Source organism: Metopolophium dirhodum, chromosome 6, assembly GCF_019925205.1.
Source record: "Metopolophium dirhodum isolate CAU chromosome 6, ASM1992520v1, whole genome shotgun sequence".
Taxonomy (NCBI): Eukaryota; Metazoa; Arthropoda; class Insecta; order Hemiptera; family Aphididae; genus Metopolophium; species Metopolophium dirhodum.
Window position 1 is genome coordinate 26,140,673 of NC_083565.1, and position 15,664 is coordinate 26,156,336.

The following is a 15,664-nucleotide window of genomic DNA, read 5'->3' on the forward strand; positions in this document are numbered from 1 at the left end:
TTTCCATAACAAGTCGAGGGATATTTTCTATTTGCAGAGCGGAGTGCCGCAACACGCGCATAGGCATTGCCCATAACCACACGAAAAAACTTCAAAAGCAAGTATGTTAGGTAAGTTTTGCTTTTACCAATCTATTAAACGTTAAAAACCACACATTTTGAAAAAAAAAAAAATTTAAAAATAGTCAATTCTAAGTATATTTTTTAAACAAAACGCGCGTAACGAAAAAACGATGTTTCTGAAGTTATTCATCAATAACTTCAAAACGAAGTTTTTCCGGGCTTTTTTTTCAGTTAAATCATGCACTTACCTACGTACAAACAGCACGGGGTCCGCGATCTACCTTGTCAGGCTGTGAATCAGAATTTATATTCCGGGCAACAGAAAAATTAAGATAAATCATGGTTGAAATATACAGGTTATTGCATATCGACTCGGATTGTTATCATCAGAAACAAAATGGCTGCGCAAAGGGATATTATAAATATGAATTTTTCTTATCATCAAAAATGCGCCGTCAATAGCTAACAAAATGAAAATCCCGCACATATATACTTGATTATTATTGGCTCCATTTACGCTGCCGTTTTTATTTTTATCATCAAATATTTGATTGAGAAGGGGTATTATATATGCAATAACCTTGTATATTTCAACCATAATGAGATAAATCTAGAACATCATACACCGAATATCAAATAACGCACTGAACAAAGTTTGAGTCATATACAGTTTGTACATTTAACGGGTAACGAAGTGCACGGGATCAGTTAGTATTATATAGATTGTCTGAAAAAATTTACCATTAGAAAAATGGCAGGCGTAATAAAAACTACATTAGAATATTAAGCTTAAAATGTTAGAATGATGTGTTATTTAAAAAAAAATTTTATTCACGTCTTTAAATTTGAACATAATTTTTATGAGCATCTGAAGTCAGAATTTTGACAAAATTCGTCAAAATCACGAAATTTTGCAAATTATTATAAGTCTTGCAATTCATATAAATTGTCTTTTTACACCTAAGATTTTAAAATTGAATTCAAGATTTTCAACCTTAAAGCAAAAAAAAAAAATGTTTACTGGAAAGTCCAATTACTTATTTATGAGCATTTGAAGTTCAAATTTTTATGAATTGCACTATAGTTGCAGTATACACTCCATTTCTCATGGAATGATTTTCTTAGTTGTTGTCCAAAAATGAATAACCGTGGGTACCTAACTTAACGTAACCTAACCTAACCAACTTGAAATTTACACCAAATGTTTATTTTGTCAGTGTTTCTATACTTGATAAAATTTTTAAAATAGTTTGACATGTTTTTAGCTGTTAACGGTTTTTTCTTTTTATTATTATAGATAAATTTGCTTCAACAACAAAAATACGTTATTAGCGCACCTATAGAAATATTCTTTTTTTTATTATTACAATTTCCATTTCTTTAATAAATGTTAAACGTTTTGTCGTATTAATATATACATAGTTTTAAATGTTATTTTAATATATTATTGTGTACTTACACAATACGTATTATTATCACCATCGACACAATTGACAGCGTGTTCGGATTCGACAGTCAGACTCTTGTGGATCGATGAACGGATAGGCGCAGTAGGTACTTTCTTTTACGTAAACACAATGTGAGGTTCAGAGAACAATAGTTGTAATTATATTATTATTTTAGATTCTGAGCCGAGCGATGAATGTATTGATTTTAGAATAATGTGTGTTAATTTTTTTAATTCTTTTTTCTGTCTGTTCTCACAATTTGGAGCAGACGAAATTTCACCACACCGATAAATATTTTAATACTTCCACGTGGTCAAAACCTTCAATATATTATTATCTTATTGAGATTTAGCACGTAACAAAGAAATTGTTAGTCAATGCTCTTTATGCGTCGCAGTGGATTCCACGCTCACTGCAGCATGTTCAGTGGGGCCACTATTATAAAACCGTACTCTTTAATGCGAAAAACAACAAATGAAATTTTACTGTGTAAACAGAATAATTTTATTAAATCATAATTTAATGAAAAATGTTTAAACAATTTATTTTGAGTCATTTACAATTTTGATAATATTTATGCCGAAAAAGTGAGATACAATGTACAACTGAAGTTGTAGAAAACAATATATATAATTATTTTAAGTAAAAAAAAAAAGGCATCGGACAAGACGAGGCGATGTGTGGGGGGTACGTGATGGCGAGTGGGTGGGATGGCTACTGGTCACCTCTACACAGTTCTCACGGCCGGTCCTGCGGGGCGGACGAGACTCGCGGGCGCGTTTGCTCTGGACGCGAAGACGACCATGGCAGCGGGCGAAGTTTGGCCACGACGGCTGCGGGAGCGATGACGACAGTTGACGATGAGTGGCCAGTGCGCGATGTAGTGCACTTGACGGTACTGCAGCAGGCGCTGAAGACGACTGTTGTGACGGCGACGAAGGTGACCAATGCTCGGAGCGAGCGACGAAAACTATAATATGATTTCGTGGGTCGTTTCGTTTTTTTGTGATTCAGCCATTTTATCAGGTAAATTATTGTCAGCGTGTAGGTATATAGTCAGAATTGCAAATGAGACGATTCCGAATTTCGTCATAGGCCGTCGCCGATAATTTAAAACAAACATCGTTTATTAGTAGCCAGCGAGTAAACCATATCTCATTATTATTAATTGACCTGCGGCATCGGCTTGATTTTGGGCCCGTTTTATTGTTTCCAAACACCATTATTTGTATTATATTATTGATATATCAATGCTGTACTTACGTTATAACGCAGAAGTGCACTATAATTGTATTATATAATTTTAACGAAGATTTATTTATCGATTAACGTGTATTGAGATTTTACAATTATGTGTGTTTTTGTGTACATGCGTATCAGTTACACGGCGTTTTATGGTAAAAAAAATGTTTTGTTCTTCAACATTGCGAATGATTTCTGATCGCAAATTGGATCTATAGTTGGTTGATACAGTAGGTACCTTTTGAAGGGTGACATTAAAAGTTATTTTGGATAGGAAAATCGACAAAAAATTTGGGAAAAACATTTTATTATCATCTATATATTATATTATGGTATACATTTCAATTCATTTCATATTAAAGTTATTTTGTTATTGGTGCATATTAACATAACTTAACTGAGTTAAAAAAAATCACTAACTTGCCCAGCCTTGCTTTTTTATTTATTCGTTGCTGTATATAAATTATAATGTGACTTTAGTCCCGATCGAACGACTGGAATAATATTATAATATCAATGGCACACGTTAACTCGCTGACGGTCAGTTTACTTACTATTGCTGAACGCTTGAACATAATAACAAAATCAAAGCTATGTCGGTATACAGCACAGTCACACAGACATACAGATTATAATATTAATAGTCGGTACCTACAGTCTGACGTGGGTATATGGTACAACCGAATATACCTATGCAGTACACAATGAACAAGCTTAGTGATGTAGGTAATATAAACAAACTTTAATAAAAAAAGCAAGGTTACCTAGGTCAGCGTTTCTCGAACTGTGGTACTCTACAGTGGTACTAGGAAATTAACAATCTAAATAAAAAAAAAGCGGGTAAGTGGATGTCGCTCTAATGTACAGTAGGTTACAAGTGGGTTATTGTATAATGGGTTGTATTAAAATTGAATTCAATGATAATATGATATCATTGTATAAGAAAAACGTTTCTGAGCGGAGACGGTTTGTCAGTCTGGATATTGTTATTATTTATTATATCATATAACTTACATTATAATAAGTATTATTTTTAATTCGTTTCTATGGTGCCAAACAAAGCGTTGGAAATAAAAATTCCATTTTTAGCGGTTTTTCGTAATTTTTCAGTGGTTTTTCTCGTGGCATTCAATAACTATTGAGGAAATCGAAAAATTACCTTTAAAAGTACCATCTTAATCCAATTTGCTAAAATATAAGGTACTATATGTTGAAATCGAAGCGCTCCTCGGTTAATAAATTATAGATGATTATAAATATTATATTGATTATGCACAGAAAACATTGATAATGAATAACTATTATCAGTTATCAACCAAGGTTTACGAATGACTATATTAATATTATGCTAATGGTCATAAATTAAGTTACACATTGTAGAATTAGTATAACTTGTGTCTATATAAGTATTTAATATGGTGTATTGGTATTGATAAATTGTCTTATAATTGTCTTGATCATATAAGAAAATCTAAAAACCTTATAGGCAATTATAAATCTTATTCAATAAAGTAATACAAAAATATATAACTCATATTGTTATTTACTTATTACTTATTTATAAAATTATAAGCTTATAAAGTTATAACATTTTGCACTTTTATAATTTATAAACTATAGTTGTATAAATATACCTCAAATAGTTTTAAAGAATTAAGAAAGAATTTACAATATTTATAGTAAACTAATTAATAAGTAATAAATAAAACATCAAACATTTTTTTTATATGAGCTCTACAATATGTTATGATGTGCTTACGTGTTTGTAACTTATGAATTAAAAGGCTTTGCTTAAATTTGTTATATTATGGATTTGTTAAACTACTTCTACATTATATTTTAATAATATAAATGTTACTGTTACGCTGGTTAATAAATTTAACGCATTTCTTTTAGTGGACTGTAAATTTTATTTTTATTTTGACACGATATTATGCTCGACACAGTGCTCACGTCCGACTAACAGCAGTGCAAGAGGGAGACACCGATCTAGCGACAATTAACATTAATAATAATAAGAAGAAGAAAAAAACTACACTCATAACGACCAGGTACTAACGGAAGACGTATACCATATATAGGTATAATAGGTTGTACTACGCTAAGTATATTACTTTCAGAATAAAATCTATTTTTCGAAAACATGTTTTTATACCGAAATATAGATGCGCTGACATCCTCTTAATATAAAATATCCTAGGCCGACGACCGTCTTATCTCTTAATCGAGTCAAAACATTTAAAACCTATGACAGTAGTAAGTGGGTCCATAGAGGCGACACTCCACTCCACACAAACTCCACCGCCACACATACTCCACCCGTACCGACCGTCACTCCACCCGTGGCGACCATCACCACCACTCCACCGTCACACACACTCCACCCGGACCGACCAACACCACCCCACCTGGCAGTTCACCACTCCACCCCGGCAGACCGCCACTCCACCCGGCAGACCACCACCACCACTCCACCCGGACCGACCGCCACTCCACCCGGGGGCGACCACCACCACCACTCCACCGTCACACACACTCCACCCGGACCGACCACCACCACCCCACCTGGCAGTTCACCACTCCACCCAGGCAGACCACCACTCCACCCGCCATACCACACAGCACAACCCTATCACGCGTTATCACAATACAATTAATATGTGTACGTCAGAAAGTAATTATTTAAAAAATATTCGTGTATAATGTTCGGCTGTCCACCCCCCACTACCTCGGCAGACCACCACCGCCATCAACCTCCCTACCCCGTATAGCTGTAACCCCGACTGAACCACGCGCAATCTTCAGTCGCAGTTTTCCTTTCATAGTGACAAGTTGTAACACAGTGTATAAAAATGGCTTCAAGCAGTGAACGGGTATACAAATATATTGCGCCTGCACCACCGGCCGAACTCATCGACTGTACCAACTACACAATCGATTTTGTAAATCGCAAGTTTTTACAAGTCGGCATCGATCCTACACATGAGTTCAATGTCTCTGTACGCATAATTACTCCGTCGCGTTTTGTAAACATTTCCGTGGACTTTTTGAAACGTATATATTCATTGATGGGGCATATTCTATCACATATACTGGATACTACAGTAAAATACAAAAGATTTATTTTTCTGGAGAACGAATTTGTTTTGCTTACGTCTATGATATATAGAGGGGAGTGTATGTTGGTGATAGAATCAAAAGTTGAACATGGATGTAGAATTTTATTAAGTCCGAAAGAACTAATGGCAATTCAAAACATGGAGTGGACTATTTTCGAAACCGTAAGCAGAAAAACGATGGTCGTACGGCCAATGATTCTATTACAACTTGATCAGATAACGGAATATTTTAAAAATGATTATAATATTGAAAAAGACGCGACATTCGAAGAATTTGTAGCAATAATCAAAGGAATTCAAATTGAATTAATATCTAAACATGTACCGAAGAACAAATATAGTTTTATAAATCAGATAAAACTGCTTGCAACTGACCAACTAGCAATCGGTTGGATGGAGAAACTTAATAAATCATTAAAAGTATGAATGCGTGATTTTTATTTATTTTAATTATATTAAAGTATCTATTTAATTAGGGTGTCGAAGAAAATTACGGTCCGGAAGATTTCTTCTCGCCTCCGTTTACTCAGAGTTGTATGTCTCGGCCAAGCAAACAGTCAAAGAAGACGGTAATCTTATAAATAATAATAATAATAATAATAATAATAAATATACTTTATAATCAGGTGAACGATGAATACGATGGACCCGCCCCCGCCAGAGACGAAACAAAAAATTTAAAAGTAAAGAAAGTATATTATAATCATTTGAAACCTTGAATATAATTGTATTAATTTTTTTTTAGGATTTTTTCGAGACATATGATTCAGCGATGACACCAATAGAAGCCGACAATATAGCAGACGAAAACAGTTGTTTTTCTCAATATTTGTTTTGATATTATATCATATAATTATGTCATATTATGTCATTATATGTTTTGATATACAGTTTGTATAATATTTAAAAAATAAAAAAATCTTTTTTCTCTAAATCATATATGTTTTTACTCCCGCCCATAAAAGGGGCGGGACCACCTTGAGATTCACCTATCTAAATACACCCACCCCATTAATACTAGCGGTATTAGCGCCCCCGGTATCACACCACAAGACAGTCGTGAGTCTTCCGTCAAACGAGTCGCGTGTGCCTTATTACTAACTTCTTTCGAGACAGTCGTGAACGTACATAACAAAAATGGCTAATAATCTGATCGATTGTACTACATTTTTTGTTGATAGCAATATTTTTATAAATATAGGATTAGATCCTGATTTTTTGTTAAATTGCGTTATATGCGTCTCAAATAATTTGCAGTGTGTTAAAATGAGTGTTGAATTATATAAATCTCTAAATATAGCTCTTAACAACATAAATTTTTTACTACCATCTCATTTACTGTTGGAGGAGTTTAAATTGATATCAATAGAAGAATACAACGGTGACAACGTTCTCTCAATAAAGTGTTTGCAACAGGATCAAGATGTGCAATTAACTAAAGAGAATGTTTTAAGGATCTTGCAATTAAGTGATGCCATTGAAGAAGTTATTCAGATGAAAAATGTATACACACGGTCTACTGCATTAAATCAGGCCAGTAAAATTGCAATGTATCTTGGAAAGGAAATGCCGTTACCCAAAGATACAAAAATAAACGATGTTGAAGATTATTTGACCCGTATCAATGTCCAAGAATTGAAAGAACAACTTCCGTTCGCTGGTCTTTGTTTAATAGCAGATTTGAAGATTAAAGCAGTCAAACAATTGGCAAGGGGTTGGTTATCTTCTTCGATCGAAACTAAGGTAATACAATTTTATTTTTACATATTATTTTATACTAAAGAAAACAAATTTTTTTAGCCTGAAGTCAACAGGCTGACGACGAGGGCATTCCTAGCACGTAAAAGGGCAAAAGCAACCCGCAGATTAAGTTTTCATCTATAATATTTTATTATGTAATTTTCATATTGTTGTCAATAATTTATAAAACTTTATATTTACAATATTGTTTTTTTTTTTTATTTTTTTTATGTCATTATTTTTGTATTAAAACATAATGTAATATTTTATTGTAATATGACATTTTATTATATAATAAAAAGAAAAAACATGAAATTTAAAAAAAAGTATTTTTATTTTACAAACTATTTACAATTTTCTTACATCACCATTAAATGGATTATAAGTTATAATTTGGTCGTGTAAGATGAGACAATAGGCTGCAGTCTTTTCAGGTATGGTAATATCAGTCTCAAATTCAATACGTAGGTCCACGGTTGACGACTTCACATTGTCGTTTTGATGCGATAGATCGACAACGACGATTGGTACATGGTTTTGATAAATATGTTTTGACAGTAACGGCTCGCAGTAGTCTCTTTCGTAGTAAGATTTTTGAAAATCTGTGTAAGCTTTATACAGTATCGAAGTTTGTTTGTTTTGGAAGTCTGCTCGGAAATCTTCGTACGGATACGCTTCAGAATTTAAGTAAACCTTAAGATTTTTCAACCTACAGTGGTCAAATCGACCGGCATCGAGTGTTATATTATTTTTTCGATCCGTTTGAAATCCTATCAATACAAATCTAGGTTTTTCGAGTAAATTGCTAGACTTTACAGTCCACGAATGTGAAGTATTTTTAGGTAGCACTGGATATTCGCAGAGATCCCAGGTTCTGAACGCACACGATAACGTTTTACGAGAATCCAATATTTTTAACAGTCTTAACTTTTCTTTATCACTAACTTTGATAATAGGCATCTTCCATAATATCTTAGTCAGTTCGACGGTAATTTTTTTATTTTTCTCAGAGTTATCAGTAACGTGTAATGTGTCGAAATCGGTTGACGAGCGATTCAAAATCAATTGTTGATTACAATTAAGTAATATTTTTTTGTAATCTTCAAAAAATCCAAATAGATGTTTCAGTGGAACGCAGCCGGTAAACACATTGTTGGCCATGAAATTTTTATTATTATCGTTACTACCCAACGACGACCCCCAAGCCGCATTCTCCAGCGCGTTCAAGTCGTTTGGAGTATATGAACAGTAACCTTTCAAACAAGACGAAATTCCGGGTGATTTTATTTTCTGTACTTCTACTCCGTTTATCTCGTATCGCATTTCGGAGAATAAAAACGCCAATCCATTATTCGAAAAACTAACGTCTCCAACAGCATCGGTAGGTTTATTTACTTTTCCCTCGATGTACAGATAACTCTCACACGGAAAAGTGTAAGAATCCATGTTTAAAACACTTATCCTAATTTCATCGTTATTAGAAAAAGACATGTTTGAATATGGGGTGAACGAATGATAATTCTTTTGTGTTATTTTACACTCGTCGACATAGCCGGCTGCTACGTCTAAATACGAGTCATCCATGATTAAATTTTCAAGGAACGAAGAAAATTTAAATTATTTTTCGTGAGTTTGGTTTCGGGTTTTTTCGGTTTGGATGTTGACTTCTTGACTGTAGATACAATACTGATGGGTGTTTTGATTGTAGCTCTTTTTATATTGATGTTAAATTTGAGTGCCATACCCACGCGTTATTTGCAAGCGAATCGTAATTGGTTCGCCGCGTAGATTTATTAGACAATCGTTCTGATCTTTTAATACGATATTTACTCTAGATATTGAAGTCGTGTTGAGACCATAAAAAACTGGATGTCTAGGTACCTCGACGATTTTATAGCCTGGTGGAACAGATGGATAGAGTTCGTGTATGATCTGGCTCGGTGCTCCGTCACAAAATGAACCAGTAATCAAGTTGCACTCTACTTTTATACTATTGATTTTCATTATTTTGACCGTACTTTCAGATTCATGATTAAGACCCGTGGTGTATACAACATTTCCGAAACCCAACAATTTCGCTATGCTATTCTCGACGCCCAAGTCCACATCATGACTACACGAGAGCGTACACTTTAATGTGGTATTGTTTGCTTTTAATTCAAACCAATCGACATATTCGGGCACATTTTTTTGTATAAAAGACTCTAACTGATCCAACTCATACGTCCCCGTAGGTATGATAACGTAATCATTTTGACCGATGATATTTCGGAAACCGATAGTATTGCAACCGGGTTCGATGTTTGGTATCGAATTATTTGTCTGTAAACTCAAAAGACATATTTGTGCTGTGTTTTCTACTTCTAGTGGTGGAAAAATATCGCATGACAATTCGCTCGAGTTCCCGTTTAACGTCAACGTGTACATGATAAGAATTTTAAACACAAGTGTCCGCAGTTTGTAGTATTATATTTCTGATCTCTGTTATAATTGAAATTAATGTCACAGCCGTGAAAATATTTTTGTACTTCTAATGGAGGTTGTAAATTTCCAAAACTGTCGTAATAATAGACTTGATTTCCGATTTTTTTATACGCTACCCAGTGAGTGCCTGTACCGCTTTCCGAATCCAAGTTAACAATCGCTGATTCTATTCGTTTGGGACGTTCAGATAACCTGTCTCTAGTAAACACGCCGATGAAATGAGGTATTTTCATTAAGCGGGCTATTTTTATAAGTTCGTAATCGTACAGTGCTCTTCTGGGTAACGTAGATATTAGTTTTTTTTCGCTTTTTTGCCTCCACCTCTTTTATATGGGGCGAGATATAGACCCGAACCGATTTTGTACGAGTTGCCCTTATACGGAGCGAGATATAACCCACCGCCCAAATGCGTCGGTGTGTTTCTTTTAAATTCATTGGCCAGCTTAACTACGTTGGAAACGCCGCCAGTTAGAGCTCCCAAGGCCGATAAACCAGCAAAAATCGGAATAAGTGGCAACACGCCGCCTTTTTTCGGAACTGTTATTATTCTAGGAACTTTTGTCTTTTTATTTTTGAATGTTTTTCGTGCGACGGCTACACATTTTTTACTTAATTTCATCAGGTTTTTTTCACCTATATTTTTCTTTATAGCGTTTTTAACTGCTTTGACGCCCGCTTTAAACCCACATCCAGCTCCGATTTTACGTTTTGCTTTCATGGCTGTTGTCACGCCCCAAGCCACTGCTTTTTCTTTTAGACTAGAATCTTTTGCCTTGAACCTATCCCAGGCTCGCTGCTCTAATATATAGTCGGCCTCGTTACGATCTGTGATAGAGTTACTACGATCGTACGCAATATCGTGATCTCTACACGCCGAGTCCAAGGGGTTGATTCCTTTATCTCCGTGAGCTAAACGTTTTTTCAAATTTGTTCCCGGTCCACAATATTGATAACCTACACAGATACATCATAGTTTAAATGAATTTAAAATAATCACCAACACTTACCGGGCACGTGAATCTCGAGTGGTAATTTGTTTATAAGCGTGTTGATGAGGCCTCCTCCCTTATTCTTGTTGTTTCTTCGTACGAGTGACATTGTGTACTGATTACATTCTCATTGCAACAAAGATATTTATATATAAAAATGAAATTAATTGAACAAAAACTAAAACTTGCAGTTGAAAACGTGGACCCACCTACATCGATTCAGAACTATAGACATGGAACGCTTCTCCCCAATACGATACGAGCGCTTATTGTCGGTCCTTCTGGCTGCGGAAAAACCAATTTAATTTTCGCTTTACTAACCAATATAAACGGAATAAGATTTCATAACGTTTACATATATTCTAAAACATTGGATCAACCGAAATATAAAATGTTGAGTGATATTTTATCAGGAATTGATGGAGTACAATTATTTACGTTCTACGAAAACGAACAAGTTATTGAACCCGAGAAAGCCTTACCAAACTCTGTGTTTATTTTCGACGATATTATTTCAGAAAACCAAAAAATCGCTAGAACATACTTTTCCAGAGGTCGACATAATTTAGTGGATATTTGCTACCTGGCTCAGAGCTATTCAAAAGTACCTAAACAACTTTTGCGTGACAACGCTAATTTTATTGTATTATTTAAACAAGATGAAACTAATTTAAAACATGTTTACATGGAGCATTGCTCTGGCGATATGACGTATACTGAGTTTAAAGACTTTTGCACGACATGTTGGCGTAAGGGGAGATTTGAGTTTATCGTAATTAATAAAGACTGCGAACGCGACGACGGTCGATATCGTCACGGGTTCGACACATTTGTCGTTATATAAACCAACGTTTTTATAAAACTTTGTCATTTGCAAACATGGCTGGTAATGGTGAAGTACTCGGAGAATTGATTAAAGCCAAAGAAAACATTAAACGCAAGTATACAGCATTAAAACACGGTAAAGCCGATATTCATTCATTGGTATCAGAAACATTATACCCGATTATCGAACCATTGAAAGAAATTAAGCGAAATAAACCACCAACATTTCAACCTCAAATCGCAGAACTCGATTCAAAAACTATAAACGAAACAGGAGACACTTTAGATTCTGAAATTTTATTAGACTTTTTAGATTCTTCCAATAGAGACAAAAATTATGGGCCTAAAACACAATCAAACGGCGCTATACATTTAGGTAAAAAAGAAATTAAACTTACTGACAAGACGTTGACTATCGAAGATACTTCATACCCGCTAACGCGAGGTCTTAGCAGTTTGATATTTTCGAAAATCCCGAAATCATACACCGCAGACGATTTGAACACATATAAAACTATATTAATTCAAACATCAGCACATTTAACATTAGACGAGAAAAAAATTAAAAAAGGTGGAAATAAATTCACTGATATAATCAAACCATTGTTCGCATCCGGTAGTGGTATATCTGTAAAACTGCAAAAGCATAATTTAGTTTATTGGAACGACCCTAACGAGTTGGTTAGTCGCTTACGGTTACTTTTGGCCTCTCAATCTGCTGGTAATACAGGCGTTTCCAACGAAATACTTTCAATTTACGAAGAATTGCTTGAAGCAGGCTTAATAAAACGTATTCCAAATGTCTAAACGCGATATAGCAATCGAACTACATAAACCTGCCAGAAAAAATTATACGAGGCGAAGAGTTAATGTGTATGGTAAAAACGATCTATGGCAGGCCGATTTGGTTGAAATGATACCATATTCGAAAATAAATAAAGGTTATAAATATTTTCTAACGGTCATAGATTGTTACACGAAGCTAGCATTTTCTAAACCTTTAAAGTGTAAATCGGCTAAAGAAGTTTCAAATGCAATGTCAAAAATACTACTCAAGCGCTCACCAAAACTATTACAGGTAGATAACGGCAAAGAATTTTACAATGCAACATTCGATGCGTTGATGAAGAAACATAATATACACAAATATTCTACGTATAGTACAACGAAAGGGTGTATCGTAGAACGCTTCAACAAAACTCTTAAGGGCAAAATGTATAGGGAATTCACTGCACGAGGCTCACACGAATGGGTTTCTATTTTACCAAAGTTGGTTGATGAATACAATAATTCAAAACACAGAACAATATCTATGACACCAATACAGGCCGATGCAAATCCTTCATCAGTGGAATTAAAACAGCGCAAAATTATTAACGTAAAAATTAAATTCAACGTTGGCGATTATGTTCGCGTTAGTACATATAAAGGCGTATTTACAAAAGGATATTTACCGAACTGGTCCACGGAAATATTTAAAATTATAAAAATTAATAAAACGTTACCCGTTACATATCAATTACAAGATTATAATGGAAAACCGATCGCTGGTTGTTTTTACTCTGAAGAAATATTAAAAACAAATTATCCAAACGATTTTTTAATAGAGAAAATAATTCGTAGGAAGGGGAAACAGATATTGGTAAAATGGGTGGGGTTTGACAATACGCACAATAGCTGGATTTATACCCGTGATGTTAAAAAATAATTTCAGTCGCTCTACAGACATGAACGTGTTTGGTAGTTCTCGGGATAGTGAAACAAAAAAATTTATTTCAAATCTCGAACATTCGCTCAAAACGTATTCGTCCAAATTGGTTAAATTTGAGCGTTTACTCGAAGAAAATCAAAAATCCATTCAAATACAAGAAGAACAAACGGAAACGTTACAAATAACGTGTTCAGATATAGCTGAGCGTGTAAGTAAACTTGAAAAACCATTACAAGATATCACAGAACAGTTGAAAAAAATAATCAAGGCTGTCGATATTATAAACAAACTATAATGTCTTCGGCCATTTTGGATATTCATTGTCTTCGCGGAGTCCACATCAAATACGTGATTAAAGAGATGTCTATTTTAGACACGGAAACTTTCGCAACTCAACACTGGATCTTTAAACACACTTCTTTGACACAAGACGCAAAAAGTAGGAGTGTAAACAGTTGGTTACAACGTTTGTATCACGGTTTATCATTGGAATACGGAGATGTGGAGTATACAGAGATACAAAAAATATTTGATTCGTTCAAATTCAGTAGAATTTACGTCAAAGGTTTGCACAAACAACGGATTATCAACGAGTTTATGCCGCACGCCACCGTCTTTGACATGGAAAACTGGGAAAATTGTCCTCGGCTTCGTGAATTGAACGAAGAAACACTACCATGTTGTATTTTTCATATGGAGTTTAGTCCAAAACAATGTACATCGTATAAAGTATTTGCATTAAAAAAATGGTATCTTGATAATGTTTAAGATTATAACAATATTTTTTTTATTTAATAAACAATAATAATATTTGAACATTGGTTTATTTATAAGGTAAAATTTAAAAAAAATCACAGATATATACAATAATATTTGAACATTGGTTTATTTATTTTTTCCTATGTTTAAGAAGGTTTAATTTAAAAAAAATCACAGATATATACAATAATATTTAAACATTGGTTAATTTATAAGGTATAATTTAAAAAATCACAGATATATTACACAATAATATTTAGTTTTACAAGTACCCCCAAGGTAACGTTTCTATTACGTCACCGGTCGAATACATAACCATACGTTTATCGTATTCCATTTTAAACGTCTTTGATGTTATTATTGTCGCTAATTCCTTAGTTTTTGAATTTCGTATTATTTGTTGAAATCGCAGTTCTATGTCCCTTATTTCATCGTTCATTATTTTTTTCATACTGTCCATATTTAATTTTTGAATATTTTCGAAACTAAGTGTGAATCCTTTTATTTTTGTCGTTGTTCGATTTTCAATATCTGTGTGCGCTATACTTTTAGGGCCTGTAGATACCCAGTCGGTTATATGTATACCTGGTCCTAATTCATCCGTCCACTCGCCTAGCATACACCCCGTCTTCACTTCGACATCATCGTAAATATAAAACACACTATCTGTATCGTAATATACGACTTTCTCGCCGAGATTATCTAACATGGTATATAATCTTAATCTAGCATTCGATGTTGTGAAAGCAGCTACGTATATACTAGTATTATATTCGTGCCCGACGTATTCGTTAATTTTTTTATACGACACTTCCACTAAATCGTCAGTCAAAAAAACTATGTTTTCAGTTTCCAATTTACTGTCCAACAATACTTGGTACCACCTGTCCGGTTTTGATATTATTTCGGTTTTCGTCTGATTAGGCCTTTGTCCAAACTTACCCCAAAACGAATTTAGACATATTTTAGCAAGTGCTCTTAATCCAGGATTTTCTTTTATATTTTCAATGTCCATATCGATTCCTACTGCATTTTTTACTGCTGAAATATAATCATTAACCGTCCGATAGTCATTTTTCCACGAGCTTGTTTCTAACTTAATTTTTAAAAATCGCTTAATATACTCCTTAAATAATGTGTTGGATTTTTTTTCAAAATGTTGCACTTCATAAATTTTCATGATTTTATATCCTTTTTCTAAAGCTTTTTGTACTTCGTCCGTTGTCCAAGTTCCTATAAGTGCTTTCTGCTCATCGTTGTGTGTACATTGTCTAATTTTATCTAG

The 15,664-nt window shown here is 34.1% G+C and overlaps 3 protein-coding genes across 3 annotated transcripts; 2 read left to right on the forward strand and 1 right to left on the reverse strand.

The window, feature by feature from the left end:
* The first annotated feature begins 5,119 nt into the window (after positions 1 to 5,119).
* Positions 5,120 to 6,925, forward strand: LOC132947162 (uncharacterized). The gene is made up of 4 exons (XM_061017372.1): positions 5,120 to 6,291; positions 6,348 to 6,440; positions 6,498 to 6,554; positions 6,617 to 6,925. Exons 1-4 carry the CDS (start codon positions 5,605 to 5,607, stop codon positions 6,707 to 6,709), a joined length of 930 nt encoding a protein of 309 aa, XP_060873355.1. The 5' UTR covers positions 5,120 to 5,604; the 3' UTR covers positions 6,710 to 6,925.
* A 78-nt stretch (positions 6,926 to 7,003) lies between these two features.
* Positions 7,004 to 7,755, forward strand: LOC132947163 (uncharacterized). The gene is made up of 2 exons (XM_061017373.1): positions 7,004 to 7,614; positions 7,672 to 7,755. The coding sequence occupies exons 1-2, from the start codon at positions 7,009 to 7,011 to the stop codon at positions 7,753 to 7,755; spliced, it is 690 nt and encodes a 229-aa protein (XP_060873356.1). The 5' UTR covers positions 7,004 to 7,008.
* A 2,632-nt stretch (positions 7,756 to 10,387) lies between these two features.
* Positions 10,388 to 11,283, reverse strand: LOC132946568 (uncharacterized). Its single transcript, XM_061016614.1, has 3 exons — positions 11,103 to 11,283; positions 10,729 to 11,049; positions 10,388 to 10,632 (listed from the first exon to the last, which is right to left on the reverse strand). The coding sequence occupies exons 1-3, from the start codon at positions 11,191 to 11,193 to the stop codon at positions 10,388 to 10,390; spliced, it is 657 nt and encodes a 218-aa protein (XP_060872597.1). The 5' UTR covers positions 11,194 to 11,283.
* Positions 11,284 to 15,664: the final 4,381 nt, after the last annotated feature.

Excerpts from the sequence above, each read along its gene's own strand:
- LOC132947162 (XM_061017372.1), top strand. The coding sequence starts at position 5,605 with ATGGCTTCAAGCAGTGAACGGGTATACAAATATATTGCGCCTGCACCA. Across the intron at positions 6,292-6,347 it reads AACTTAATAAATCATTAAAA|GGTGTCGAAGAAAATTACGG; the intron begins GTATGAATGCGT and ends CTATTTAATTAG. Across the intron at positions 6,441-6,497 it reads GCAAACAGTCAAAGAAGACG|GTGAACGATGAATACGATGG; the intron begins GTAATCTTATAA and ends CTTTATAATCAG.
- LOC132947163 (XM_061017373.1), top strand. The coding sequence starts at position 7,009 with ATGGCTAATAATCTGATCGATTGTACTACATTTTTTGTTGATAGCAAT. Across the intron at positions 7,615-7,671 it reads CTTCTTCGATCGAAACTAAG|CCTGAAGTCAACAGGCTGAC; the intron begins GTAATACAATTT and ends AAATTTTTTTAG.
- LOC132946568 (XM_061016614.1), bottom strand. The coding sequence starts at position 11,193 with ATGTCACTCGTACGAAGAAACAACAAGAATAAGGGAGGAGGCCTCATC. Across the intron at positions 11,050-11,102 it reads ACTCGAGATTCACGTGCCCG|GTTATCAATATTGTGGACCG; the intron begins GTAAGTGTTGGT and ends GTATCTGTGTAG. Across the intron at positions 10,633-10,728 it reads CGCTATAAAGAAAAATATAG|TTCCGAAAAAAGGCGGCGTG; the intron begins GTGAAAAAAACC and ends GAATAATAACAG.